The 24,953-nt window shown below is 40.9% G+C and overlaps 1 protein-coding gene across 2 annotated transcripts in view; it reads right to left on the bottom strand.

Moving 5' to 3' along the window:
• Positions 1 to 24,953, bottom strand: part of GOSR1 (golgi SNAP receptor complex member 1) — a 163,353-nt gene that overhangs the window by 32,851 nt on the left and 105,549 nt on the right. For both annotated transcript variants that reach the window (XM_040338578.1, XM_040338579.1), the window contains exon 7: positions 19,142 to 19,171. In XM_040338578.1, coding sequence (XP_040194512.1) covers positions 19,142 to 19,171 — 30 coding nt within the window. The remainder of the gene's footprint in view (positions 1 to 19,141; positions 19,172 to 24,953) is intronic.

Genomic DNA, 24,953 nt, shown 5'->3' with positions numbered 1-24,953 from the left:
GCATGGCAGAGGGCAGTGTCTGCTAGGCCTCCGCCAAAGTTCATTGCCCTAGTTAAATTAGTCGCAGTCTGGCAAACATCTGGTTGCAGCACTGGGCCTGATAATGTTTGCTAAGACCTAAGGGATTAACCGAACACATACAGGTGGTTCTCAAAAAATTAGCATATTGTGATAAAGTTCATTATTTTCTGTAATGTACTGATAAACATTAGACTTTCATATATTTTAGATTCATTACACACAACTGAAGTAGTTCAAGCCTTTTTATTGTTTTAATTAGGGTTGTCCCGATACCACTTTTTTAGGACCGAGTACAAGTAACGATACTTTTTTTCAAGTAGTCGCCGATACCGAATACCGATACTTTTTTTAAATGTGTCCCCAAATGCAGCCATGTCCCCCCCATATGCAGCCATGTCCCCCACATATGCAGCCATGTCCCTCTAGCCATGTCCCTCTAGCCATGTCCCTCACATATGCAGCAATGTCCCTCTAGCCATGTCCCTCACATATGCAGCCATGTCCCTCACATATGCAGCCATGTCCCTCACATATGCAGCAATGTCCCTCTAGCCATGTCCCTCACATATGCAGCAATGTCCCTCACATATGCAGCAATGTCCCTCTAGCCATGTCCCTCACATATGCAGCAATGTCCCTCTAGCCATGTCCCTCGATGCGGCGGCACGATGCGGCAGGAGCGGCGGGGGGGAAAGTATTCTATTTAGGTATCGGGGGTATTTGCGCGAGTACGAGTACTCCCGCAAATACTCGGTATCGGTCCCGATACCGATACTGGTATCGGTATCTGGACAACCCTAGTTTTAATATTGATGATTTTGGCATACAGCTCATGAAAACCCAAAATTCCTATCTCAAAAAATTAGCATATTTCATCCGACTAATAAAAGAAAAGTGTTTTTAATAAAAAAAAGTCAACCTTCAAATAATTATGTTCAGTTATGCACTCAATACTTGGTCGGGAATCCTTTTGCAGAAATGACTGCTTTAATGCGGCGTGGCATGGAGGCAATCAGCCTGTGGCACTGCTGAGGTGTTATGGAGGCCCAGGATGCTTCGGTAGCGGCCTTAAGCTCATCCAGAGTGCTGGGTCTTGCGTCTCTCATCTTTCTCTTCCCAATATCCCACATATTCTCTATGGGGTTCAGGTCAGGAGAGTTGGCAGGCCAATTAAGCACAGTAATACCATGGTCAGTAAACCATTTACCAGTGGTTTTGGCACTGTGAGCAGGTGCCAGGTCGTGCTGAAAAATGAAATCTTCATCTCCATAAAGCTTTTCAGCAGATGGAAGCATGAAGTGTTCCAAAATCTCCTGATAGCTAGCTGCATTCACCCTGCCCTTGATAAAACACAGTGGACCAACACCAGCAGCTGACATGGCACCCCAGACCATCACTGACTGTGGGTACTTGACACTGGACTTCAGGCATTTTGGCATTTCCCTCTCCCCAGTCTTCCTCCAGACTCTGGCACCTTGATTACCGAATGACATGCAAAATTTGCTTTCATCCGAAAAAAGTACTTTGGACCACTGAGCAACAGTCCAGTGTTGCTTCTCTGTAGCCCAGGTAAGGCGCTTCTGCCGCTGTTTCTGGTTCAAAAGTGGCTTGACCTGGGGAATGCGGCACCTGTAGCCCATTTCCTGCACACGCATGTACATGGTGGCTCTGGATGTTTCTACTCCAGACTCAGTCCACTGCTTCCGCAGGTCCCCCAAGGTCTGGAATCGGTCCTTCTCCACAATCTTCCTCAGGGTCCGTTTACCTCTTCTCGTTGTGCAGCATTTTCTGCCACACTTTTTCCTTCCCACAGACTTCCCACTGAGGTGCCTTGATACAGCACTCTGGGAACAGCCTATTCGTTCAGAAATTTCTTTCTGTGTCTTACCCTCTTGCTTGAGGGTGTCAATGATGGCCTTCTGGACAGCAGTCAGGTCGGCAGTCTTACCCATGATTGCGGTTTGGAGTAATGAACCAGGCTGGGAGTTTTTAAAAGCCTCAGGAATCTTTTGTAGGTGTTTAGAGTTAATTAGTGGATTCAGATGATTAGGTTAAGAGCTCGTTTAGAGAACCTTTTCATGATATGCTAATTTTTTGAGATAGGAATTTGGGGTTTTCATGAGCTTTATGCCAAAATCATCAATATTAAAACAATAAAAAGGCTTGAACTACTTCAGTTGTGTGTAATGAATCTAACGTATATGAAAGTATAATGTTTATCAGTACATTACAGAAAATAATGAACTTTATCACAATATGCTAATTTTTTGAGAACCACCTGTATAATGAATCTTGTTTTTAAAAGGTAACACACTTTAAGATAAGAAAATATACACACATTGGCATTTGGTATTCTTTACAAAATAAATAGTTTTGACTAGTTCGTTTTACTGTAACTAAAAAGTATACATGAGAATTTGTCCTGTTTAAAATTACACTAAAATAATGTTCAACACAAAGCATAGCAAACAAATTTAGTTTTTTTACTAAATTTAAAAAAATACATGCAATAGTCTCAAATCGATTCATTCTGACTCTTTAAAATACTGTGTAGAAGGTCAAAACGTTGTAGTAATTACAATGAGACCATACACTGATTTATTTTATTTACTCAATAAACACTTGCAGACTATCTGCAAATTTAATTTAATACAGGAGCAGCTGCATGTTGACACCTGCTCCTGCTGTGTAATACAAAGCAATTGCTGGCTGTCATTTTGACAGCTGGTAATTGCTGGTAACAGCAGTGGGGTGAGTGGCAGAGTGGGAGAGGAGCTGGACATTAAGAGATGCATCTTATAAAAAAATGTTTAGGCTGTATCATTTATGTTAAAAACTATCGCCAACAAATACATTTATTCCTTACTAACAAACCTTGACCTTCACATTTACATTTACTTTAGAAGTATGTGTTCTTAAAAGGTTTTAGTGAAAAAACACCTATTCCAGAAAGCCAATTCTTTGCAGATGTAAAAGCTGTGTGCTCCATTTTGTACACTCAGGTGGCCAGAACATTTTTGCAATTTTTCCTTTGCTTTTTTATTTTTCACTTATAGCTTTCAAACCATATATTTCCTGAAAGCACATGATCAGTAGAATAAAAAGAAGGTGCTATTGATTTTTTTAGAACCTGCAGTATTTGCGCAAATGTTTATCAAATCAATATATTTGCAAAACAATTTACTAAAACCATTATTAGCAGATAAAAACACAGCAAATATTACAAAATTCCTTCTACATATAAAAGCTAAACCTGTATTGTGTTTAGAGCCAAAACAACTAATCGATTAATCGACAACTAATCGATTATGAAACTAATCAATTACAATTTTCATAATCGATTAATCGGCCAGTAACATAATGGAGTTAAAAAAACTACAATTAGCCCTTTATAGTACAAAAAAGCAAATCGCTACTGTAAATATTACTTTCACTGTCCCACAGTAAAAAAATTAACCCCTTACAGTAGCAATTATTTGCTCTTTTTGTACTTTTTTTTTGTTTTTTTAACCCCCATTATGTTACTAAACATCTCAGGCCAGGGTTCACACCTTTTTTGGTGCTTTTTGCAGAAACACACTACAGTTCATTTACATGTTTTCCTATGGGACACGTTCACATCCATGATTTGTTTTTCAGCTGCTGCGTATTTGTAAAGGGCAAGGACTTTTTAAAGCAAAACGGTGCTATTTTGTTTTTTTTTGGTTCAATATACTTTAATGGAGAAGCTGCAGAAAAGCATGTAATGTGTTTTTGCTGCAATTTGTGTTTTGTAATCTGCCCAACAAGTTGGCCCAATTTTTTTTTTTAAATGCTCATTCTTTTTTTTAAGGCTATTATCCGATTAATCGATTAATCTAAACAATAATCGGCCAACTAATCGATTATGAAAATAATCGTTAGTTGCAGCCCTAATTGTGTTAATAAACAAATATTTGCAACTTTTAAATTGCCCTTTTTTGCAAAACGGTGAAAATTGAACAGATGCAAAAGTGTAAATATCCAAATTTCTCAAAAAAAATCTGAAGGTTTTCATTTTTCCCTTACAGCTTTCAGAATTTGTGAAAGACCCACCAAACCATATATTTTCTGAAAGCATATGACCTCTAGAAAAAAGGTGCTACTGATTTTTTAGACCCCGCTGTATTTGCGCAATTGTTTATCAAACCAATATATTTTGCAAAAAATACACTAAAACCCTTATTAGCAGATAAAAGCACAGCTAATTTTACAAAATTCCTGCAAAATCCCTACTAAATATAAAAGCTTAATCTGTATGGAGTTCATAAATAACAAATATTTGTAAAATTTAAAAAATTGTGCCTTTTTCCCTTACAGCTTTGAGAATTTGAAAAAAGACCCCTCAAACTAGACATTTTCTAAAAGCACATGACTTGAAGAAAAAAAAGTGCTACAGATTTTTTGGGCCATGCAATAATTGCGCAAAGAGTCATCATATCACTATTTTCACTAAAAGATGCACTAAATTAGAACTAAAGCTTCATTCACATGTGGCATAGTAACGTGTATGCCCGTGGGGGGCCATGTTTACCCGCACAGGGATGCACAGGTGTTCCATGCATCCCAGTACAGGCAGTCCCATTTATGTCAATTGGGATGCAACGGCTGCGCATATAATGCATTAAGGTGAAAAAACACGTATCTTTACAACCCCTTTAAAGATATTAGCCAGTTTTGATAGCTGAACTATGAACAGGAATTTTCAGCTGTTGGCAGAGGTGAGCCTGTCACATAGCTCACCTCTACTCACAGCTGAAGCTGCTGTAAGCAAAGAGGAGCAGTTAAAATGTATCAGGCAGCATGGCATGAACTTTCTGTGGAACACTGATTCCTTAACCACTTGCCGACTACTGCATGCCGATGCACGTCGGAAGAATGGCACGGGTGCGCAAATGGGTGTACCCGTACATCCCTCGCTCTCACAGGCAGGGGATGCACGTGTGCCCCCCGCGCCAACGGTGATCAGATTAGTTACAGAACCAAATCGGTCTTCAAGTCCAGGCCAATGATTTCTGGCCTGGACCTGCTGATCGGTTCTGGTGAATAGAATGCCTCCCCTGTCTGTGTAATGTAAACACAGGCAGGGAAAGTGACGCTTTTATAGCGTCAGGGTACCCCCATTTACTACCTAAAGGTTTCAACCCCCTGATTGCCCCTAGTTAACCCCCCTGTTATCAGTGATCATCGTATTAGTGTTATGGGTGACGCTGGTTCGTTAATTTTTTATAGCGTCAGGCCACCCGCCATATACTACATAATAAATGTTTAACCCCCTGATCGCTCGGCGGGTGACAACAGTTAGGTTTTAGCATCAGTTAGGGTCAGCATCAGCCTCGGGAAGTGTCAGATTAATGCCAGTAGTGCCAACACCATACACCTCCCTTAGTAGTATAGCGTCTGAACGGATCAATATATTTGATCTCATCTATACTAGCATCCCCAGTAGTTTAGGGTTCCCAAAAATGCAGCTGTAGTGGGATCAGCCCAGATATCTGCTAGCACCTGCATTTAGCCCCTCCGCCCAGCCCACCCAAGTGCAGTATCTATCGATCGCTGTCATTCACAAAACGCATATCTGCCCGATCCCTGCGAACACTAAAAAACAATTTGGTAGCGATTGAAGCAGGCTCTGACAATCAGATGTTCTTTTTGCCTGTGAGTTGCACTAGTTGTACCAGTAAATGTAGAGGCCAAAATGTCCAATCAAAGGTACACTAGTGAAGTACTACACATTTCTGAGCATGACAAATGAGATGAAGAGGAAGTCACCCATCTGTCAGATTCAGGCTCAGAATACGATCCTGTAGACAGCAGCGGCACCCTGACAGATAGCAGGAACCACTACTCCGTTGTCAGAGCCAAGGTCAGGTGTACCCAACCCCATTCTTCTGTTGTTGAGGTGCAAGAACCGCAGGGGCTCTCATATAGAGCAGAGAGCCAGTACTAGTGCCGCTCATCCTTCTGGTGAACTGGCAAGCACCAGCGGCCTAGTACACCCTGGTCATACATCCAGCACTGCAGTATCACGTGGTGACGTGGCGAGTCCCATAAGTGCAGTTCAAGCTGGCTAGCATAAGTAGAGTCCCACAGCCACCAAGAAGACAAAGACAGGCCCGTCGTGCCCATAGTGCCCTTCCTGCAGAATTTGCCAATCCTAATTGGGAGCCCACCACTTCTGCAGCACCCGTACTTCCCCCATTCACTGGCCAACCCGGAATTCAGGTGGAAACAGTTGATTTTACGTCACTTGATTATTCGCTGTTTTTCACAGAAGATCTTTATAGATCAATTGTGGACCAAAGCAATTTGTATGCTGGTCAATTCAGCGCCGCTAATCCCCAGTTGTCCTTTGCCAGAGAATGGAAACCAATTACGGTCTCTGAATTTAAGACATTTCTGGGCCTATCCCTCTTCATGGGCATAACTAAACAGAGTGAAATTCGGTCATATTGGTCCACTGACCTAATTCACCATATGCCTGTTCTCTGCCTCCATGGCCAAGGCACTATACGAGCAGATCTTGCGGTTCATGCATTTCCATGATAATGAACTCTCTCGTCCTCAGGGGTGACCCTGAATATGATCAAACCAATCAATATACGCTTATTGCTTAGAAGAATACATATTGGCCTAAACCAGGGTTTGACAAATTTGCTTGAAATCTAGGAGCCAGCTAAAAAAGTTAGGAGACAGAAAATGCGTCCTGTCGAGCTTGCGCACAGAAGCGAACACATACGTGAGTAGCGCCCGCATATGTAAACGGTATTCAAACCACACGTGAGGTATTGCCGCGATCGTTAGAGCGAGAGCAATAATTCTAGCTCTAGACCTCCTCTGTAACTCAAAACATGCAACCTGTAGGTTTTTTTAAACGTCGCCTATGGAGATTTTAAAGGGTAAAAGTTTGTCGGCATTCCACGAGCATACGCAATTTTGAAGCGTGACATGTTGGGTATCAATTTACTCGGCGTAACATTATCTTTCACAATATTAAAAAAAAATGGGATAACTTTACTGTTGTCTTATTTTTTAATAAAAAAAAAAGTGTATTTTTTTCCAAAAAAAAGTGCGCTTGCAAGACCGCTGCGCAAATACGGCGTGACAGAAAGTATTGCAACGATCGCCATTTTATTCTCTAGGGTGTTATAATAAAAAATGTATAAAATGTTTGGGGGTTGTAATTAGGGGGAAGGAGATGGCAGTGAAAATAGTGAAAAATTACACACATAATTGCTGCAATGCCAATGTAATGTAATGCCAACGGCCACCACCAGATGGCGCCAGCTCACAGAAGCTTCCGAAGAGCTTGGGACTTCACAATTACCGTGCGGTGGGGGAGGTGGGGGCGCACGGAGACACAGGATCCTGTGCCTCCGTGCGCCCCCACCTCCCCCGCGCCGCGATCGCTGGCAATTGAGGCTGCGAAGCCGCAGCCTCAATTACTGGCGGGCACGGGCGCCAGGTCACAATTTCTTGTCGCCAGTGCGACCTGGCGCCCGGATATTGTCGACCCCTGGCCTAAACGAATGAAGACTTATTTTTTGGGGGGATATAATAGCAAAAAAAAAAAGCAAAGGTGATCAAATACCACCAAAAGAAAGCTTTTTTTGTGTGAAAAAAGGATGCAAATTTTGTTTGGGTACAGCATTGCATGACCGTGCAATTACCAGTTAAAGCAAAGCAGTGCCAAATTGTAAAAAGTGCTCTGGTCAGGAAGGGGGTAAAACCCTTCGGGGCTGAAGTCATGAGGATCACATGATCTGTCACTACTTGGTTATGGACTGACCAGGTAGGATCTCCAATTGTAGTGTACAGTGGTTTGACCAAAGTCATCACCAAATAGACAGGACTTTAATGAAGGCCCTCCTGGCACTGGGAACCTGTTTGGAGGAGATTATTTACAGTGGAAGAAAGGGAGGGGGCTAAATCCCACAACTGGGGATGGCTATAGATGCTGGTTAAATGGAAAAACTCCCAAATCCTTGAAGTGTTGCGCTTTTGTATACTGACAGAGGGCCCATTCCGTCAGAATACATAGAGCATCGCTTTGCTTAAAGCGGATCTCCACTCTAAAGTGGAGTCCCGCTGATCGGAACCCTCCCCCCCTCCGGTGTCACATTTGACACCTTTCAGGGGGGAGGGGGGTGCAGATACCTGTCTACAGACAGGTATCTGCACCCACTTCCGGCCCAACGATACGGGCAAAGGACGGGTTTTTCCTCTGCTTCCCGTCGCCCCCCCCGTTGTATGCTGGGAACACTCGGCTCCCAGCACACAGCGGGAGCCAATCGGCGGGCGCAGCGCGACTCGCGCATGCGCCGTAGGGAACCGGGCAGTGAAGCCGGAGCGCTTCACTTCCTGGTTCCCTCACCGTGGATGGAGGGGGGAGCAGCAGGGTGGCGAGCGATCGGCTCGTCATCTGCTGCGATCACCGCTGGACTCCAGGACAGGTAAGTGTCCTTATATTAAAAGTCAGCAGCTGCAGTATTTGTAGCTGCTTGCTTTTAATATAGTTTTTTAGTGGCACATCCGCTTTAAAAGGATCTGATCAAACACTGTCTTATTTCTGTTGAACAACCAGGGCCACACACAGTTTGAAACTCAGAAGGTTCCTGCTGAACCAGTCAAATTTTGATACATGTATACTCAGCTTTAGCTCTGCACTGAATATGGGAGGAATTGGAACTTGACATTATTGCAAAGGCGAAACAGCAAGATAAGAAAACCCTAACAGAGCTTTTAACTTTCCCTCATATTACCAAGAAAATGTTTTATTGTAATGTCCCTGTTGGTGAGATTTTGTCCTATTTTATATACCAGTGACACAGATCACAAGACAGAGAGAGGGTGAATCTCCCTAGGGAAGATTCAGTTGACAAAATCCTGGAAGAGGTTCTAACCCTTCCTTTATGTGATAAATAAGGAATGCTTTTTTGTTTTCTGATGTATTTGTAGTACATAAAAAAAAAAAAAAAAAAAACACAACATACTAAGATCTATGGAGATTAGAATTTTGTGATATGCAATTTATAAAGCAAACAAGGGTAGTATTAGTAAGTCATCCAGGTGGCAAAGCAACAAAATGTGATTATTTTAAAGGGGGCGATTCTTTTCTATACAGTAGTATACAGTGCAAAGTTAGTAGAGACATAGCCCAACAGACTAAACGCTGTAATTAATCCAACTCTGTGATTCTGTTTTTGATATATATATATATATTTTTTCTTGCATGTTGGTTTTATATCTTTCACTTGGATGTTATAAGTTGTACTAAGAGTGCATACAGAGTAAATACAGCTGGATAAAACAAAAAATGTGCGTCTTCATGGCAGGCCGCAAAGCAACAACATTTTATTATTTTAAAGGGGGCGATTCTTTTCGATACCCACTGTACTTCCAAAAATCGAATAAACGGGGAGCACAGATCCTTCCTGCCACTTGTCATTGATAGGAACTGTACTTCTATCTACTATGCTAATGAGGGGCTGTAAAGCGCAATAGATAAGCCTCTGCAATGGATAAATCATTTATGCTGCTAGCAGAAAATCCTCTCATTTGAGAGATTCATGAAGCAGACACTTCATGGCTAGTAATAAACAGACCTAGAGAGCGATTTATTAGCAGTGTCTACAGTAAGATTGCTGTACATATTCGATAATGTTCAGAGGCATAACTAAGCAACATACGGTTGCACAGCCTGCAGCCTGTACTGCAGGCTAAGACTGCACATAACAAAACCGAAAAATGGATGTCAAAGCAAAAGTGGTGATTTTAGGATGGGATATGGTTACTCAGCAACATCATAAGACTCACTCTGCTGCCCGCTTATAATTGCATTCTAGATCGGGAGTTGGCAACCCGTTGATCGTAATCGGGTGATGGGTAGATCATGTCCCTTCCTTGCCGGCCCCCAGAACCTGAACAGGAGGGTGCAGCATTTATTATAACCAATCCCCTGCATTTTCCTCCTGCAGCAGCTGAAAGCTAGCATCTCCTCCTCTCCCTCCCAGCAGCATTCAGCCACAGCAGGAGGAAAACCCAGCAGATTATTTCTAGTAATTGCTGCCCCTCCAGTGCAGTTTCCTGCTTCCTTCTGCTGCTCTGCTACCCTGTGTGCTTTCCTGGTCCCCAACCCCCCGGCAGCGATGCTGGCTGCTCCAGGGGATTGTTTCAGGATGGAATGCGGGGGGAAAGAAGGCAGGAAAACAACATTTACTGCCCCTTCCTTTTCTGAATGAGAATAGTGATTGGTACTATCCACCACTGTGTTCATTCATATCTGCTTCAAGTTTGTGAATGATCAGGTAGACTGTGCAGAGTTCTTCCTTTTATTCATTCTGTGTATCTGAGGTTGCAGACATGAAGATTGGGGACTGTACCCTCAATCTCTTTTCTGTTTCAAAAGTGAGACCCCTGATATTTCACAAAAGTCTGCAACAGGGCTGATAAAAATTGTTAAAAAAAAAAAAATGTATGTATGTATATGTATGTATATCCACTTAAGCCCCGCACCATTTTGCAGCTAAATGCCCAGGCCAGGTTTTGCGATTCGGCACTGCGTCGCTTTAACAGACAATTGCGCGTCGTGCGACGTGGCTCCCAAACAAAATTGGCGTCTTTTTCCCCCACAAATAGAGCTTTCTTTTGGTGGTATTTGATCACCTCTGCGGTTTTTATTTTTTGCGCTATGAACAAAAATAGGAGCGACAATTTTGAAAAAAATGCAATATTTTTTACTTTTTGTTATAATAAATATCCCCCAAAAACATATATAAAAAAAAAAATGTTCCTCAGTTTAGGCCGATACGTATTCTTCTACCTATTTTTGGTAAACAAAAAAAATCGCAATAAGCGTTTATCGATTGGTTTGCGCAAAATTTATAGCGTTTACAAAATAGGGGATAGTTTTATTGCATTTTTATAAAAAAAAAATGTTTTACTACTATTGGCGGCGATCAGCGATTTTTTTTCGTGACTGCGACATTATGGCGGACACTTCGGACAATTTTCACACATTTTTGGGACCATTGTCATTTTCACAGCAAAAAATGCATTTAAATTGCATTGTTTATTGTGAAAATGACAGTTGCAGTTTGGGAGTTAACCACAGGGGGCGCTGTAGGGGTTAGTGTTCACTTAGTGTGTGTTTACAACTGTAGGGGGGTGTGGCTGTAGGACTGATGTCATCGATCGAGTCTCCCTTATAAAAGGCATCACTCGATCGATACGCCGCCACAGTGAAGCACAGGGAAGCAGTGTTTACATACGGCTCTCCCCGTGCTTCAGCCTTGGTGAGCGATCGCGACTTAGCGGCTATAAACGAATAGCTGTGCCGTCGTCCCGGATCGCTCCCCGAGGGAACCCGCCCGCCGCGGGGGGGGGGGGGGTCTCGATCGGACCCCCCACCCGCTAGAAGGCAAGGACGTATATATACGTCCTTCTGCCTGTCCGTGCCATTCTGCGGACGTAAATAGTCGTGCGGTGGGCGTTAAGGGGTATATATATATATATATATATATATATATATATATATATATATATATACACACACATATACATACACACACACACACACACACTACTCTTGTTTATTGCTTTACTGACTGATGAAGATCCATTATTTCACCCAGTAAAAAAAAAAAAAACACTGGTTGCAGATTGTAAGGTTAGTTCCCATCAGAGGCTGAAAGATGGATGCTGTATGAACGCACCACAAGTAGTAATCTATATATGATGGACAAACCCGGAAGCACTTGATAGATTATGTTGCCGGTTTTGTGCCTGAATAAGAAATTTGGCATTGTTTTATGAATGCACATCTGTAGGTAAGTTACCAATTTTTATTCTGCTCATGAGATATTGGGCTTTGTCTATTAGAAAGAAGTTCATGCTGGTTAACTGAAAAGAGAATTTCTTCCCCTTTTAAGGGCCAAGGTAAGCTGATAATTTTTAGTCACTTAGAATGTAATTAACCACGTTGGCTCTTCATGAATCAAAGCAATTTTTACATTTTCTGCTATAGACTTTTTATTCAGCAATAATTTAGTAATTTCTTAAAATTAAAAAAGGAATACATAAATTGTTTACTTTAGCACAGACCATGAATTCTTTTGATGATATTAAATCAAAACAATATTTTATTTCCTATGCAATCTGTAGACAAAAAGATGTAAGAAAGCTGAAAAAACAAAACAAAAAAAAAAACACACACACACCCACGTTTTACCCATAGGTGTTGACCCAAAAAAATATAAATAATGTAGATAAAAAGTATGCATTTTATTCTATAATTTATCTTGTTCATATAGATGCTATGAATTGCAAAGCATTGCAAAGTTATTTACAAATGACATTAAAAAAAATCCCCACCCCCAGCCACCTTGTCCCTCATATTGTTCTTCTATCATCTTCTCTTTTCAGTTTTCCCGCAGCGAGGGTGCAGCATATCCACAGTTTCTGCGCAAGGAATTTTGGCCCAATTTCAGAAAAAGCTCCAAAACCACTCAATCTAATAGAAAAAAAATACACTGCAACTAAGGCAGAATCCTCAGTGGTTCTAACATCTACCCGATGCAAACTTGTAAAGGTGAATCAAAGACCAGGTTGTGCCTTTGCAAAGCTGAGCCACTGAAGCATGATGATGCATAGCCCAAGAGGTATCAATGCCCCTGGCAGACTGAGCTGTTACGCAAGAATGGTGGATCCTCCCTTTCAAACCATAGGCTTGAGGGATAAACTGACAAATCAAAAGAGAAATAGAATAATAGAGACTACATGATCCTTCTTTGGACCTTCCAGAAGGACAAATAGAGAGCCTGGGTGCAGCAGTAAATAACAGAGCCTAACAGCCCCATCGTTTTGCAAATGTGTAGGGCCTTGTACCACAGGTACTCATGTCTGGGGAAAGAGATGGTAAAGACAAACAACCTAGTTGACATGGAACATGGGAAATGGTCAACTTGGTACCGCCTGACCCTCCCTTGGACTTTTAGGAAGGAGAAAAAATGTGTTTATCTGACTGCAGCTGTCAAATTCAGATACATCTTAAAGTAAATCTTATATCGTTAAATCGTTATATTACCTTCTCTGTGCAATTGTTTTGCACAGAGAAGCCCTAAACCTCCTCTTCTCGGGTCACCTGCCGGCGCTCCTGGCTCCTCCCCCTCTGACGACGTGTGCCCATAGCAAGCAGTTTGCTATGGGGCACTCATGTGTGCTTGCTCCCGAGCCCCACCGCGTGCCTATAATAGTGGCTCTGTGGTATTTTGCTTGAAGTAGTCTCCCTGGCTTGAAGCATGGAGATGACTTCATCAGACACTCCCTTAAAATTCAAGAACCTGGCTGCCATAGCCATGCCGTCAAAGATCATAAGGATGATCAAAGATCGGACCCTTCAACAAGAGGTCTGGATGCATTGAAAATGCTCAAAGCCAGTCCCTTGATGATGTTGGGATATCACCATCTCCTGAACGATGCTGGCGCAATAACTCACTGCCATTCTTTGCACCTGAATCCTGCAAATAATTCTTTGGAAGAAACTGTAATAGCCTACATCAGGGAAAATTGGTCCCATGGAGTGCCCCGGGCATCTACTGCATACACCTGGGAATTCCTGGACCTGGCAACAAGTCTATTCGGGCCCTGCCTCACCGACCACCAGAAGCCTGGCTGGGAACAACATAGCATAGAAGTAATGTTGGACCTGTAGTTGGCGTTCGGCTTCCGTGAACAGGGCTCTCCTCTTCTGGACGTCCGCCGAGAAGTCTGGGAAGACCCTGATTTTGCCGTTCTTGAAGTCTGAGGCGGAGCGCCTTGAAGGGGGGGGGTGTTTGGCCGTCAGTCTGTGGGCCCTTTTAACCACGAAGGAGGTAGAAAACTCTGCACGGCCGAACGTGGTGACAAGCAGATTCTACAGGAACGACGAGGGAACAGAGCCCTCTTCACCCTCTGGCAGGCCAACGAAATGTAGGTTACACCTTCAAAGACGATTTTCCATATCGTCCTGTTTGGCCATTACCAGGGTAAGTTGATGTTGTAAACGCTCCGTGGTGACCTGCAATGGCTGAACCTCATCCTCCACGTGGCCAATCTGGGTCTCAGTCTCCGTAACGTGGTCTCTGAGTTTCTGCATATCCTGGGGGAGGAGGGAGACTTTTTCACCTCCTCGATCTTTCCCATCAAAGTGCTCTTGCACTCGAATATAGCCTCCAGTACTCTAGCATTCAGGTCGGCAGAAGAAGAAGAGGAGCTAGCGCCATCTTACCCCTTGGCCTCCATTTCCGTGAGACGGAATTTAGCTAATTTAGCAGCGGCATCCGACTTTGTTTTCGGAGGCGACATAGTCCCCGATGATACAGGGTAGCAGGTGACCAGAGTCACAGCAGATATTAGGCAATAGCAGCCCAAGGATATTAAAATCGGATAGAAAGCAAGCGGAGCTCCTGTATAGCACTCCTCACAAAATAGTTAACTATGTAACTATTTCTTTCCTAAATGTACAGAATATAACTGAGTACTAAGATTTGTAGGTATAGTTGATCCAGGGTAAATCCGATTGCCTCTCGGGGGATCAGGAAGGAATTTTTTCCCCTGCTGTAGCAAATTGGATCATGCTCCGCTGGGGTTTTTTGCCTTCCTCTGGATCAACTGTGGGTATGGAGTTGGGTGTATAGGATTTTACTGTGTTTTTTTATTTTGTTTTTTGTGGTTGAACTGGATGGACTTGTGTCTTTTTTCAACCTGACTATGTAACTATGTAACACCATGCCGGTCCAGGCCACGCCCCGTAGATACAGACCTGATTAAAAGTTTAAGACCACTTGAAAAGTGGAAAAAAATCATATTTTACATTGTTGGGTCTTAACAAGGTTCCAAGTAGAGCTTCAACATGCAACAAGAAGAAATGAGTGAGACAAAACATTTTTTGAGCATTCAATTAATTGAAAATAATGAATAAACTGAAACAGGCTGTTTTTCAGCTGATCAAAAGTTTAGGACCACACCTCCAAAAAAAAAAACGAAACCCCCCCAAAACAAAAATCCAACTTCCAAACATGAACTCAGAAATTAGTAGCTGCGCCGTTATTGTTGATCACTTAAAAAATTTGTTTTGGCATGCTTGATGCAAGCGTTTCCATGAGGTGAGTGGGAACATTTCTCCAAGTGGTGAAGACAGCCGCACGAAGGCCATCTACTGTCTTGAACCGTTGTCCATTTTTGTAAACTTCCCTTGCCATCCATCCCCAAAGGTTCTCAATTGGATTTAGATCAGGGGAACACGCAGGATGGGCCAAAAGAGTGATGTTATTCTCCTGGAAGAAGTCCCTTGTCCTGCGGGCATTGTGTACTGTAGCGTTGTCCTGTTGAAAAACCCACACAGACGAGGGCCTTCAGTCATGAGGAATGCTCTCTGCAACATCTGGACATAGCCAGCAGCCGTTTGACGCCCCTGCACTTCCTGAAGCTCCATTGTTCCACTGAAGGAAAAAAGCACCCCAGACCATTATGGCGCCCCCTCCACTGTGGCGCGTAGAAAAAAATCTCAGGTGGGATCTGCTTGTCATGCCAGTAACGTTGGAAACCATCAAAGTTAAATTTTTTCTCATCAGAGAATAAAACTTTCTTCCACCTTTGAATGTCCCATGTTTGGTGCTCTCTTGCAAAGTTCAAACGAGCAGTTCTGTGGCATTCAAGGAGACAAGGTTTTTGAAGATGTTTTTTTGTTTTTGAAGCCCTTCAGTCTCAGATGCCGTCTGATGGTTATGAGGCTGCAGTCAGCACCAGTAAGGGCCTTAATTTGGGTCGAGGATGGTCCAGTGTCTTGATGAGAGACCCTGCTTATGCAGTTCAGCAACCCGACCACGTTCAAAAAGGGAGAGTTTTTTTGCCTTTGCCATCACAACATGTGACTACCTGACAGAGAATGACAATAAATCCACATCTTTGCACAGATTTGGAACCTTGTTAAGATCCAACAATGTAAAATATGATTTTTTGACATTTTTCAAGTGGTCTTAAACTTTTGATCAGGACTGTATATACTTTACCTAACGACTTACAGTGTCTTGAAAGAGTCTTCATACCCCTTAATATATTTTCCATATTTTGTTATGTCACAACCAAAAACATAAATGTACTTTATTGGGATTTATTGATAGACCAACACAAAGTGGTACATAATTGTGAAGTTGAAGGAATATGATAAATGGTTTTCATATTTTTTACAAATAAATATCTGAAGCGTGGCATGAATTTGTATTCAACCACCGAGTTAATACTTAACCGAGTTAAACCACCTTTGCTGCAATTACAGCGGAAAGTCTTTTTGGGAATGTCTCTATCAACTTTACACATCTATAGAGTGAACTGTTTGCCCATTCTTCTTTGCAAAAAAGCTCAAGCTCTGTCAGAATGGATGGAGAGCATCTGTGAACAGCAATTTTCAAGTCTTGCCAAAGATTCTGAATTGGATTTAGGTCTGGACTTTGACTGGGCCATTCTAACACATGAATATGCTTTGATTTAAACCATTCTATTGTAGCTTTGGCTGTATGTTTAGGGTTGTTGTCATGCTGGAAGGTGAACCTCTGCCCCAGTCTCAAGTCTTTCCAAGATTGCCCTATCCATCTTCACATGAACTCTGACCAGCTTACCTATCCCTGCTGAAGAAAAGCACCCCACAACATGATGCTGCCACCAACATGTTTCACAGTGGGGATAGTATGTTCAGGGTGATGTGCAGTGTTAGTTTTCCACTATACATAGCGTTTTGCTATTAGGCTAAAAAGTAAAATTTTGGTCTCATCTGATCAGAGCACCTTCTTCCACATGTTTACTGTTTCCCCCCACATGGCTTCTCACAAACTGCAAACAGGACTTCTTATGGCTTTCTTTCAACATTGGCTTTCTTCTTGCCACTTTTCCATAAAGGCCAGATTTGTGGAGTGCACGACCAATAGTTGTCCTGTGGACATATTCTCCCACCTGAGCTGTGGATCTCTGCAGCTCCTCCAGAGTTACCATTGGCCTCTTGGCTGCTTCTCCGATTAATGCTTCCCTTGTCCTGCCTTGCAGTTTAGGGGGACAGCCATGTCTTGGTAGGTTTGCAGTTGTGCCATACTCTTTCCATTTTCGGATCATAGACTGGAACGGTGAGGTGAGATGTTTAAAGCTTGGGATTTTTTTTTATAACCTAACCCTGCTTTAAACTTCCCCACAACTTTATCCCTGACCTGCCTTATACTGCGATTAAATTACACAATGGTGGACTCGATTTACTTATTAGGCAACTTCTAAAGGCAATTTGTTGAACTAGATTTTAGTAAGGGGTATCAGAGGAAAGGTTTCTGAAAACAAATGCACGACACACTATTCAGATATTTGTGAAAAAAATTTAAAACCATTTATCATTTTCCTTCCACTTCACATTTATGTGCAACTTTGTGTTAGTCACATAAAAGCCCAATAAAATACAATTACGTTTTTGGTTGCAACATGACAAAATGTGGAAATGGGGTACTGTTTCAAGGTACTGTAAGGGGCAAATTCTAAGCTCTTGCTGCAAAATAAATCCTATTCACATTGAAGTGACCTATTTATGTACTTTTGTGTTTTAATTAATTTCACCTACCACTTTCCCATTTGTCTACCTCTTGCTGCCTAAGGCAAAACACTCATTTTGCTTTATTGTATGAATCCTTCCAGTGAACAAAGCCTCTCAAAGGTATCTTAACATTTTTTGACTTAATGTTCAACAAACATCTATTGGGAATAGAGCAAAGGCCAGTGTCATATGCAAACCTTTAAGCAAATACAAAACCTGACATGTAATATGCATAGACAGATCTGTCTTTAATACTGCGTACTTCGCTCAATAAAAAAGTTTATATGCAAGATCAGACAAGATTCTACAAAAAAGGACCAAGTGAGATCAGATTGCTCTGGAAACCCATAAAGCAAACATTTGCTCTATTTGAGATATTCAAAATATCAGCCGTCCAGTATAACTTTTAGTATTGCTCAAACTTGCAGCTTTTCTGAAAACCAAAGTTTAGTACTTTGCAGAGGATTTAAAACTTCTTAAACTACCAACATAAAAATATATATAAAACTTTTTTTTTTAATTAGAACAGTTTCCATGCAGGATCTATAATGGGAATCTATTAAAAAGCCACAAGGGGCACCAGAAATTAGGGACATTACATTTCACGCATATAATGATGCACAACCTTACCCTAGCTCAATTTCTATACTTCAAATTCAGCGGCTGGTGCTCTGGCTGGGATGTTTAGTCCCCAATACAAACAATCCATAGTAAACAATGCTGACTACTTGGTGTACTCTTCAGGATAATTCTTCATTGGCTACATACGCTAGCACTCTGTATGTTGTGTCATTTTATATGTAGCCAATAAAGAATCATCATGAAGAGTACACAGAGTAGCCAGTATTTTTTTCTTCTATGGATTACATTTTGCTTATATTGGTCTAAAAAAAACTTCCAAAGCCATGAATGTTTTTTAATTTTTAGAATAATAAACGAGAATCCTGCCATAATATCTATACTGGGCAAAGAAGAAAGCAAAATCATACATGCATCACAATGAGTCTACCACATCAATAGCCAGGCTGGAAATCCTTGAACCCGGGCTCTGTTAAATCAGGGTGGTTAGTGCTTGCTAACTCCAACCCTGGATGGACTACCGATTCCTACATTAATATAGTTATGCTATTATTAATGTTTTTTACGTAAATGCATTTACAGATATAAGAGAATGTCTGTTAAATGTCACTTTGGGGAAAAAGTTTGTAGGGTATTCTAGGCATGTCCCCACCAAACCTGAAACACTCATGGAACAAAACAATCAGGTGGGATGGATTATCCCAGCTGATCACAAGAATTTTCGACTGAGATGTTGATAGTCAATATCCACAAACACATTTGCTCAATTTGAATGTGCATGTGGGTAACGTTCATTAGAAAGATTACTCGACAACTGGACTGAGTATGTGCTGCCAGACACTATTGGATGTTTTTAGGTAGCATAAAAGTTTTAAAAACAAGTGAAAAAAAAAAAAAAACATTTTTATTGATTCTTACCTTATAGTTTCTTCTATTAGACGGTCAGAGCTATAAACAAAAAAAACATTTATATATTAAAGCATTATATTGTCATTAATTTGATTTAATGTTACTACTAAAGCCTGGTCACAGGCATCACACTAATACAAAATGGGCATTGGCAACAAAAAATACTATAAAGGATTAAATTAAAACAGAAGGCAAAACTTTTTTTTTCATGCTGGATAGAATAAGAGGATTGTCCCATTCTGGAAATTTGCTTCACTGTCTGTGAAAACAGAAAGAAAAAGGAAATCTCTCCAAAGTGAGGAAATTCCTGGTTCTCACCAGGGTCCCTGGAAGTAGTTTAACCATTGTAAGATTTCCCCTCGATTAGTTTTTTGGGCGGAAAAAAACTGACAGATGTTCTAATCCACCTCCACTCTATCTAAAACTAGAAAAAGAAAATATTTTACCTTTAGTTATACCTTAATTTTGCACTTCAAATGATATTTAGTAATGAAAGACATAAAATAGATATACAATAAGTGACAATAGAAATATCAGAAATGATAAACACAAACTATGCTTGGTTTAGGAAAAAAAATATAAAAGGTATTTTCAGTGTGTCCTTTGGGCCGTACTTCTGGGTTTCCTAAGCCAGAATGACAACACACTCCATCCCTGCTTCCTCCCCCCTTCCCCTGAAGTCTCCAGGGATATTGGTGTCATGCAACCTAGGAGGCTTTATGTTCATTTCCACCACACTATGCATGCGCTGGGCAATCTCTGTGGCACATGCTGAAGGCCAGTTTAAAGCCTGGCCTATAGCATAATAATGGCTGGTCAGGAGCTTTACTTTTCTGACAGGATGTCATATGACGTCCTTCAGAACGGGCGAGCTGGTGCATGCCCCAGAGGGTGATCCGTGGTGCAGTGTGTTCCTCGGATATACTGCATCACCGATTTCAATATAATTTAGGCCGTTTACCATGTGATCAGCTGTGTCCAATCACAGCCGATTGCAGTGTTAATAGGAAATGCCGGTTATCGGCATTCCTCTCCTCATACCGAGAGCATATCAGGAAAGGAGAGCTGATAAGTGTCTTTCCTCACAGGGGAGATCTTGCCCATCGGTAATGCCTGTCCGTGGCCTCCAGTGATGCCAATCAGTGCCTCCTGATCAGTGCAGCCTACCAGTGCCTCATCAGCGCATGTCATTGAAGGAGAAAAAGTACTTATTTACAAAAAGTTAACAGAAATCAAGAACAACTTTTTTTTAAATTTTGCTCTTTTTAAGAGTGAAAGCACTCTTTTTAACTGCAGACTAATTAGCAGATGTAATCCGATGCAGATGTTTCTTTTAGAACTGTACATGTACGTGGTGATTCCGTAATATTTTCCTCAGAATTAAGTAATTCCATATTTTTTTCCTCTGCTTGATCTGCAAAAACAGTTGCAATTGACTAGTTTTATTTCTTTTTATAAGTGTTTCTTAAAGTCGTAAGGTTGGAATTTTAAATTGACCTCTTAAGGACTGCCCCAACGCAAATGTACTGTGGCAGGGCGACCCTCCTGCGTGAAATCACTTACCATTACACGATTACGTGCACAGGGTCTGGGGGGCACGCATGCCCAATTAGCGGGTGCAATGTCTGCCAGGACCTGCCGATCGTTAAATTCTTTAAATTTAAAGACCAACCAAATTGGATGCTCCAGTTTTGCGCGACTTTTTACTATACAAGGTTTTGTATACAGTATCATTTAGAACAGCGCTTTCTACCATTGCTTTGCCCACCCGTCAGTGATGTGCCCAATGATCTTTCATGCAGCGTTGGTTGCACAACAGAATAGGGCAAAGAGGAGGAGGCCTGGCAGTGATCCACAAGACTCACCTTGCAATCACCAAACCAGCCCTTCAAAATCCTCTTCCATTCATGGAAACCCTTACTCTGCGGAGTTTATCTCCACTTACACCCTTAACAGCAAACATCTTTTGCTGCTCGGGGACTTCAATCTCTGGGCCAACTCCTCACAGGATCCCGTGGCCGACGCCTGCATTGACCACCTGGAAGGATTAGGGCTACAGCAATTAGTATGCGGGCCCACGCATGCTTCAGGTCACACGCTTGACCTAATTTTCCGACAAGATCTGGAAATAAGCATTTTGGAAAATGAACCATTGCCATGGACAGATCACCATGCAATTAAATTCATAATTTCCAAAATTCCCCCATTGATAAAAACACCTAAGCCGGTGACAACACTCTGGACTAGATCTCAGAAGAAGCTCCACTCGGAACTCTTCAAGTCTACCTTAGGAAATAAAATAAAAACAATACAACCACTTCTAACAGCCTTAGAAACACTGGATGCCATAAATACAGCCGTATTACAGTCAGCCGACTTAGTAGCGCCGAAACGCAAAGCCCGCATCCGGAAAAATAAGTCCAGCTGGTTCAACAACCAGCTGTCGGCGCTGAAGCAAGAGCGCAGAAGGGCGGAAGCCGCCTGGAAAAGAAGCGCTTCAGAGGAGAACCTCATCATCTACAAAGAAATAACAAGAAAATACCATAAAGAAATTTTCAAAGCTAAGAAATACTATTTTTCTAAGGCTATCAACAGCGCCCAAAACCGCCCCCGCGAACTCTTCAAGCTGGTGACTCAGACCATGAATCCAGGCTGTCTTGAAGCCCCCAATTTAGACACCCAAGAATTTTGCAATTAATTATCGGATTTCTTAATCAATAAAATTGAGAGAATCCGGGAAAGCATTCAGCAAAACAATACCCCCCTCAATCTTTCACACAACACCCAAAGAAATTTTCGACAAGTTCTCCATCGATGCCACTAAAAATATCATCGGTACTTTGCGAAACAGCACAGCGCCTAATGATATCATCCCCACTAAACTGCTGAAGGAATGTGCAGACATCCTGGCACCGCCTATCACGCAGCTTATAAACCAGTCATTTAAGGAAGGCATAGTGCCCTCCCAACTGAAAGAGGGCACAATCCAGCCCATCTTGAAGAAACCTACCCTTGACCCCAAGGACCCAACTCACCGCCGTCCCATAACAGGCCTAAACGTTCTCTCCAAGGTAATGGAGAAAGTAGTGGTACAACATCTGCAACAGCATCTAGATACCCATAATCTACTTGATCCATTTCAATCAGGTTTCCATCCCGGACACGGGACAGAGACAGCATTGCTCAAAATATGGGACGACGCCCTTGAGGCCGCAGACGAAGGAGAATCTTGTCTCCTGGTTCTGTTGGACCTAAGCGCAGCCTTCGACGCGGTAGACCACAAAATGTTACCGACTCGATTGGCTGAGGTAGCCAGAGTCGCAGAAGGTGAGTTATCATGGTTCTCCTCCTTTCTGGAAAACCGATCACAAACCGTGAAATTGGGACCTTTCACTTCCGAAAAACGCACGGTATTGTTGCCCTGGGTGAATTGTTAATGTCTAATCGCCATTATTGTACATAGGTATAAATATATATTACGATAACAGTATATGTGTGGTGGGGGAGAAGTTCTGATAGATACTTTAAATAGGCTGACAGTTAGGGATTGCATATATCTAATTAGCACTCTCCGTATTTGATATGCATGATTGCTTTGTATGAAGGTGGCCGGAGACGACCAATCTACTACATCTTTTGACATACAAAGCAAGTCAGGAAGAAATCACAGTGGGAAAGGTTTGCACTTTATGGTGTTACCTGGAAATGACTGTACTCTTCCATGAATAGACAGGAGGTCTAACTAGCTAGAGGTAATTAGTTTAAACTTCAAGCCTATTCATCCCTAAAGATAGAAGGAAGTTGCCCATATTTGGAAAAGGCTATTTCAGCCAATCAGAAGTGACATCAGGATTATAAAGTCAGGGGGTCTCATCAATAGAATTAGAGAGAGATGATGAGAACTTCCCGGGCCCGGGATGTCAAGGTAACATCAGAATCTATCTTCTCCCCTGCACTTATTTACTTTGTCATAATTTGTTTTCTTAATACTTTTAGTGTGATGTGCTTATCTTGTATTTGAAACTAACTTTTATTTCCCTTACTTTAAAACTGTATATGTATGCAGTATGTTAGATAGCTAATATCTTTTCTCTAAATAAATGTGTTATGTTAAAGCTTTTCACTCTGGTCACAGAACCCTTATTTTAACCATATATCGTATATGCGAGATATTAAATCTTAAATATACAATATAATAATAATTATTAATATAATAACAAATATTAATATCAGAAAAGCAACAGTGGCGACCACGACGTTGTGAACAAGACTGAATGTATTTAATAACAAATATCTAAGGAAAAGATAAGTAAAATATTTTTGTTTTTTAGTGGGTATTAGGAGAGATAATACACCAAGTTTTTTTTTTAATTAAGGGATTCAAGCTGAGTCAGCTTACCCACAAGTTATTTTTTTTTTTTTAAGGTTAGTAGGAGTTCAAACTGAGTCAGTTTATCCTATCCTAGCTAGGGAAAATATATGTTAATATTTTCTAAGGTTATTTGATTTTTTTTTGATTTTTTTTTTGTGTTTCATTAATATCCCAAAATCATAATTGATAAAAAATCTCGGATGTACCATTATAACCGGTCAATGTAATGGGGAGAGATAAGGATGGGATCACACATTTTTGTTTAAATATCATTTATATTGACACACTGAAAGGGTTGTCAAGTGGTTTTTGTGGAAAAAAATAAATGTTTATTGTTTTTTTTTTGCAAATTACACAATTTTTGCTGTTAAGATTTTTTTTTTTTTTGTTCTTGTTTTTTTTTTTTTGTATTAGTTTTAGCTTTTATTTTTATGGATTGTTTTTTTTTATATACAAAAAAACGTGCTTATTTTCTGTTGTCTGCAGAAAGACACTGAAAAAAAAAAGAAAAAAGAAAAAGCTGACTAGACTTTGATGTTCAAAAAGTTCAATGAGTTTTTGGTAGTTGAATTATATGTCCACTAACATTGAAATCAAATCTACAAAAGAGTTGGTTCTAATTTTATGTAGTTTTATTTGACTTTTTTTATTATGAGGAAATTTTACAAGTAGTAAGATTCTCATTATTAATTCAGTACAAAACAGTGGATGTTTAATACTGAAAGTGATATCTTGCATTTTTGGTTTATTTTTATTTATTTTATTTTATTTTTGGGTTAGTTCAGTTTTTACTGAATTGAGTGTTACACAGTGTAAACACTCCGTTATTTACCTTTGCTATTGATAGCTTAGAGGTGTTCATCCTAATTGATCCTTGGGGGCTTCTATTGTTTCCTTTGTCTACTATTCAGACAAGATAGGCACAATGCTTTGTTAAGGATAATTAGGTTTCCACTCTAATCTAAAAAAATAAAAAAAATAAAAAAGACTGTGTTAGGGACAGCTGAAAATATTTTTTTTAAACTGTATTTTTGGGGAATATATTTTATTTGGTTGTTTTTCTCTTGGCCTTTTTTCTCCTTTACTGTAAATGACTTTATAGTAGAAGGTCACAATTAATTCAATTCAGCTCACAAATTGTGCATACTAGCTGTTCGTAATGGATTCCTGGCTAGAAAGTGTTGTAGCAACGTTTACGCATAAACATGAGAACAAGGATTTTGCCTGTGATACTAAAGTATTGGAAGAACAAGCAAAAGCAACCAAAAATAACAAAAAACTTAAAAATCTAGCCTTAGCAGGCATGTATGCGGCTTGCATGTCTATGCATACTAAAATAAAGAAATTGGAAGGTATAGTCTGTAATAAAAATATTACAATTTCTGAAAGAGAAAAGGAGAATACAGCTTTAAAAAGCCAAGTACAATCCTTATCTACCCTTAATCAAAT

This window comes from Rana temporaria, chromosome 2 (assembly GCF_905171775.1).
Source record: "Rana temporaria chromosome 2, aRanTem1.1, whole genome shotgun sequence".
Taxonomy (NCBI): Eukaryota; Metazoa; Chordata; class Amphibia; order Anura; family Ranidae; genus Rana; species Rana temporaria.
Note: the sequence above shows the minus strand (reverse complement) of the source record. Positions and strands in the feature narration are given on the sequence as shown.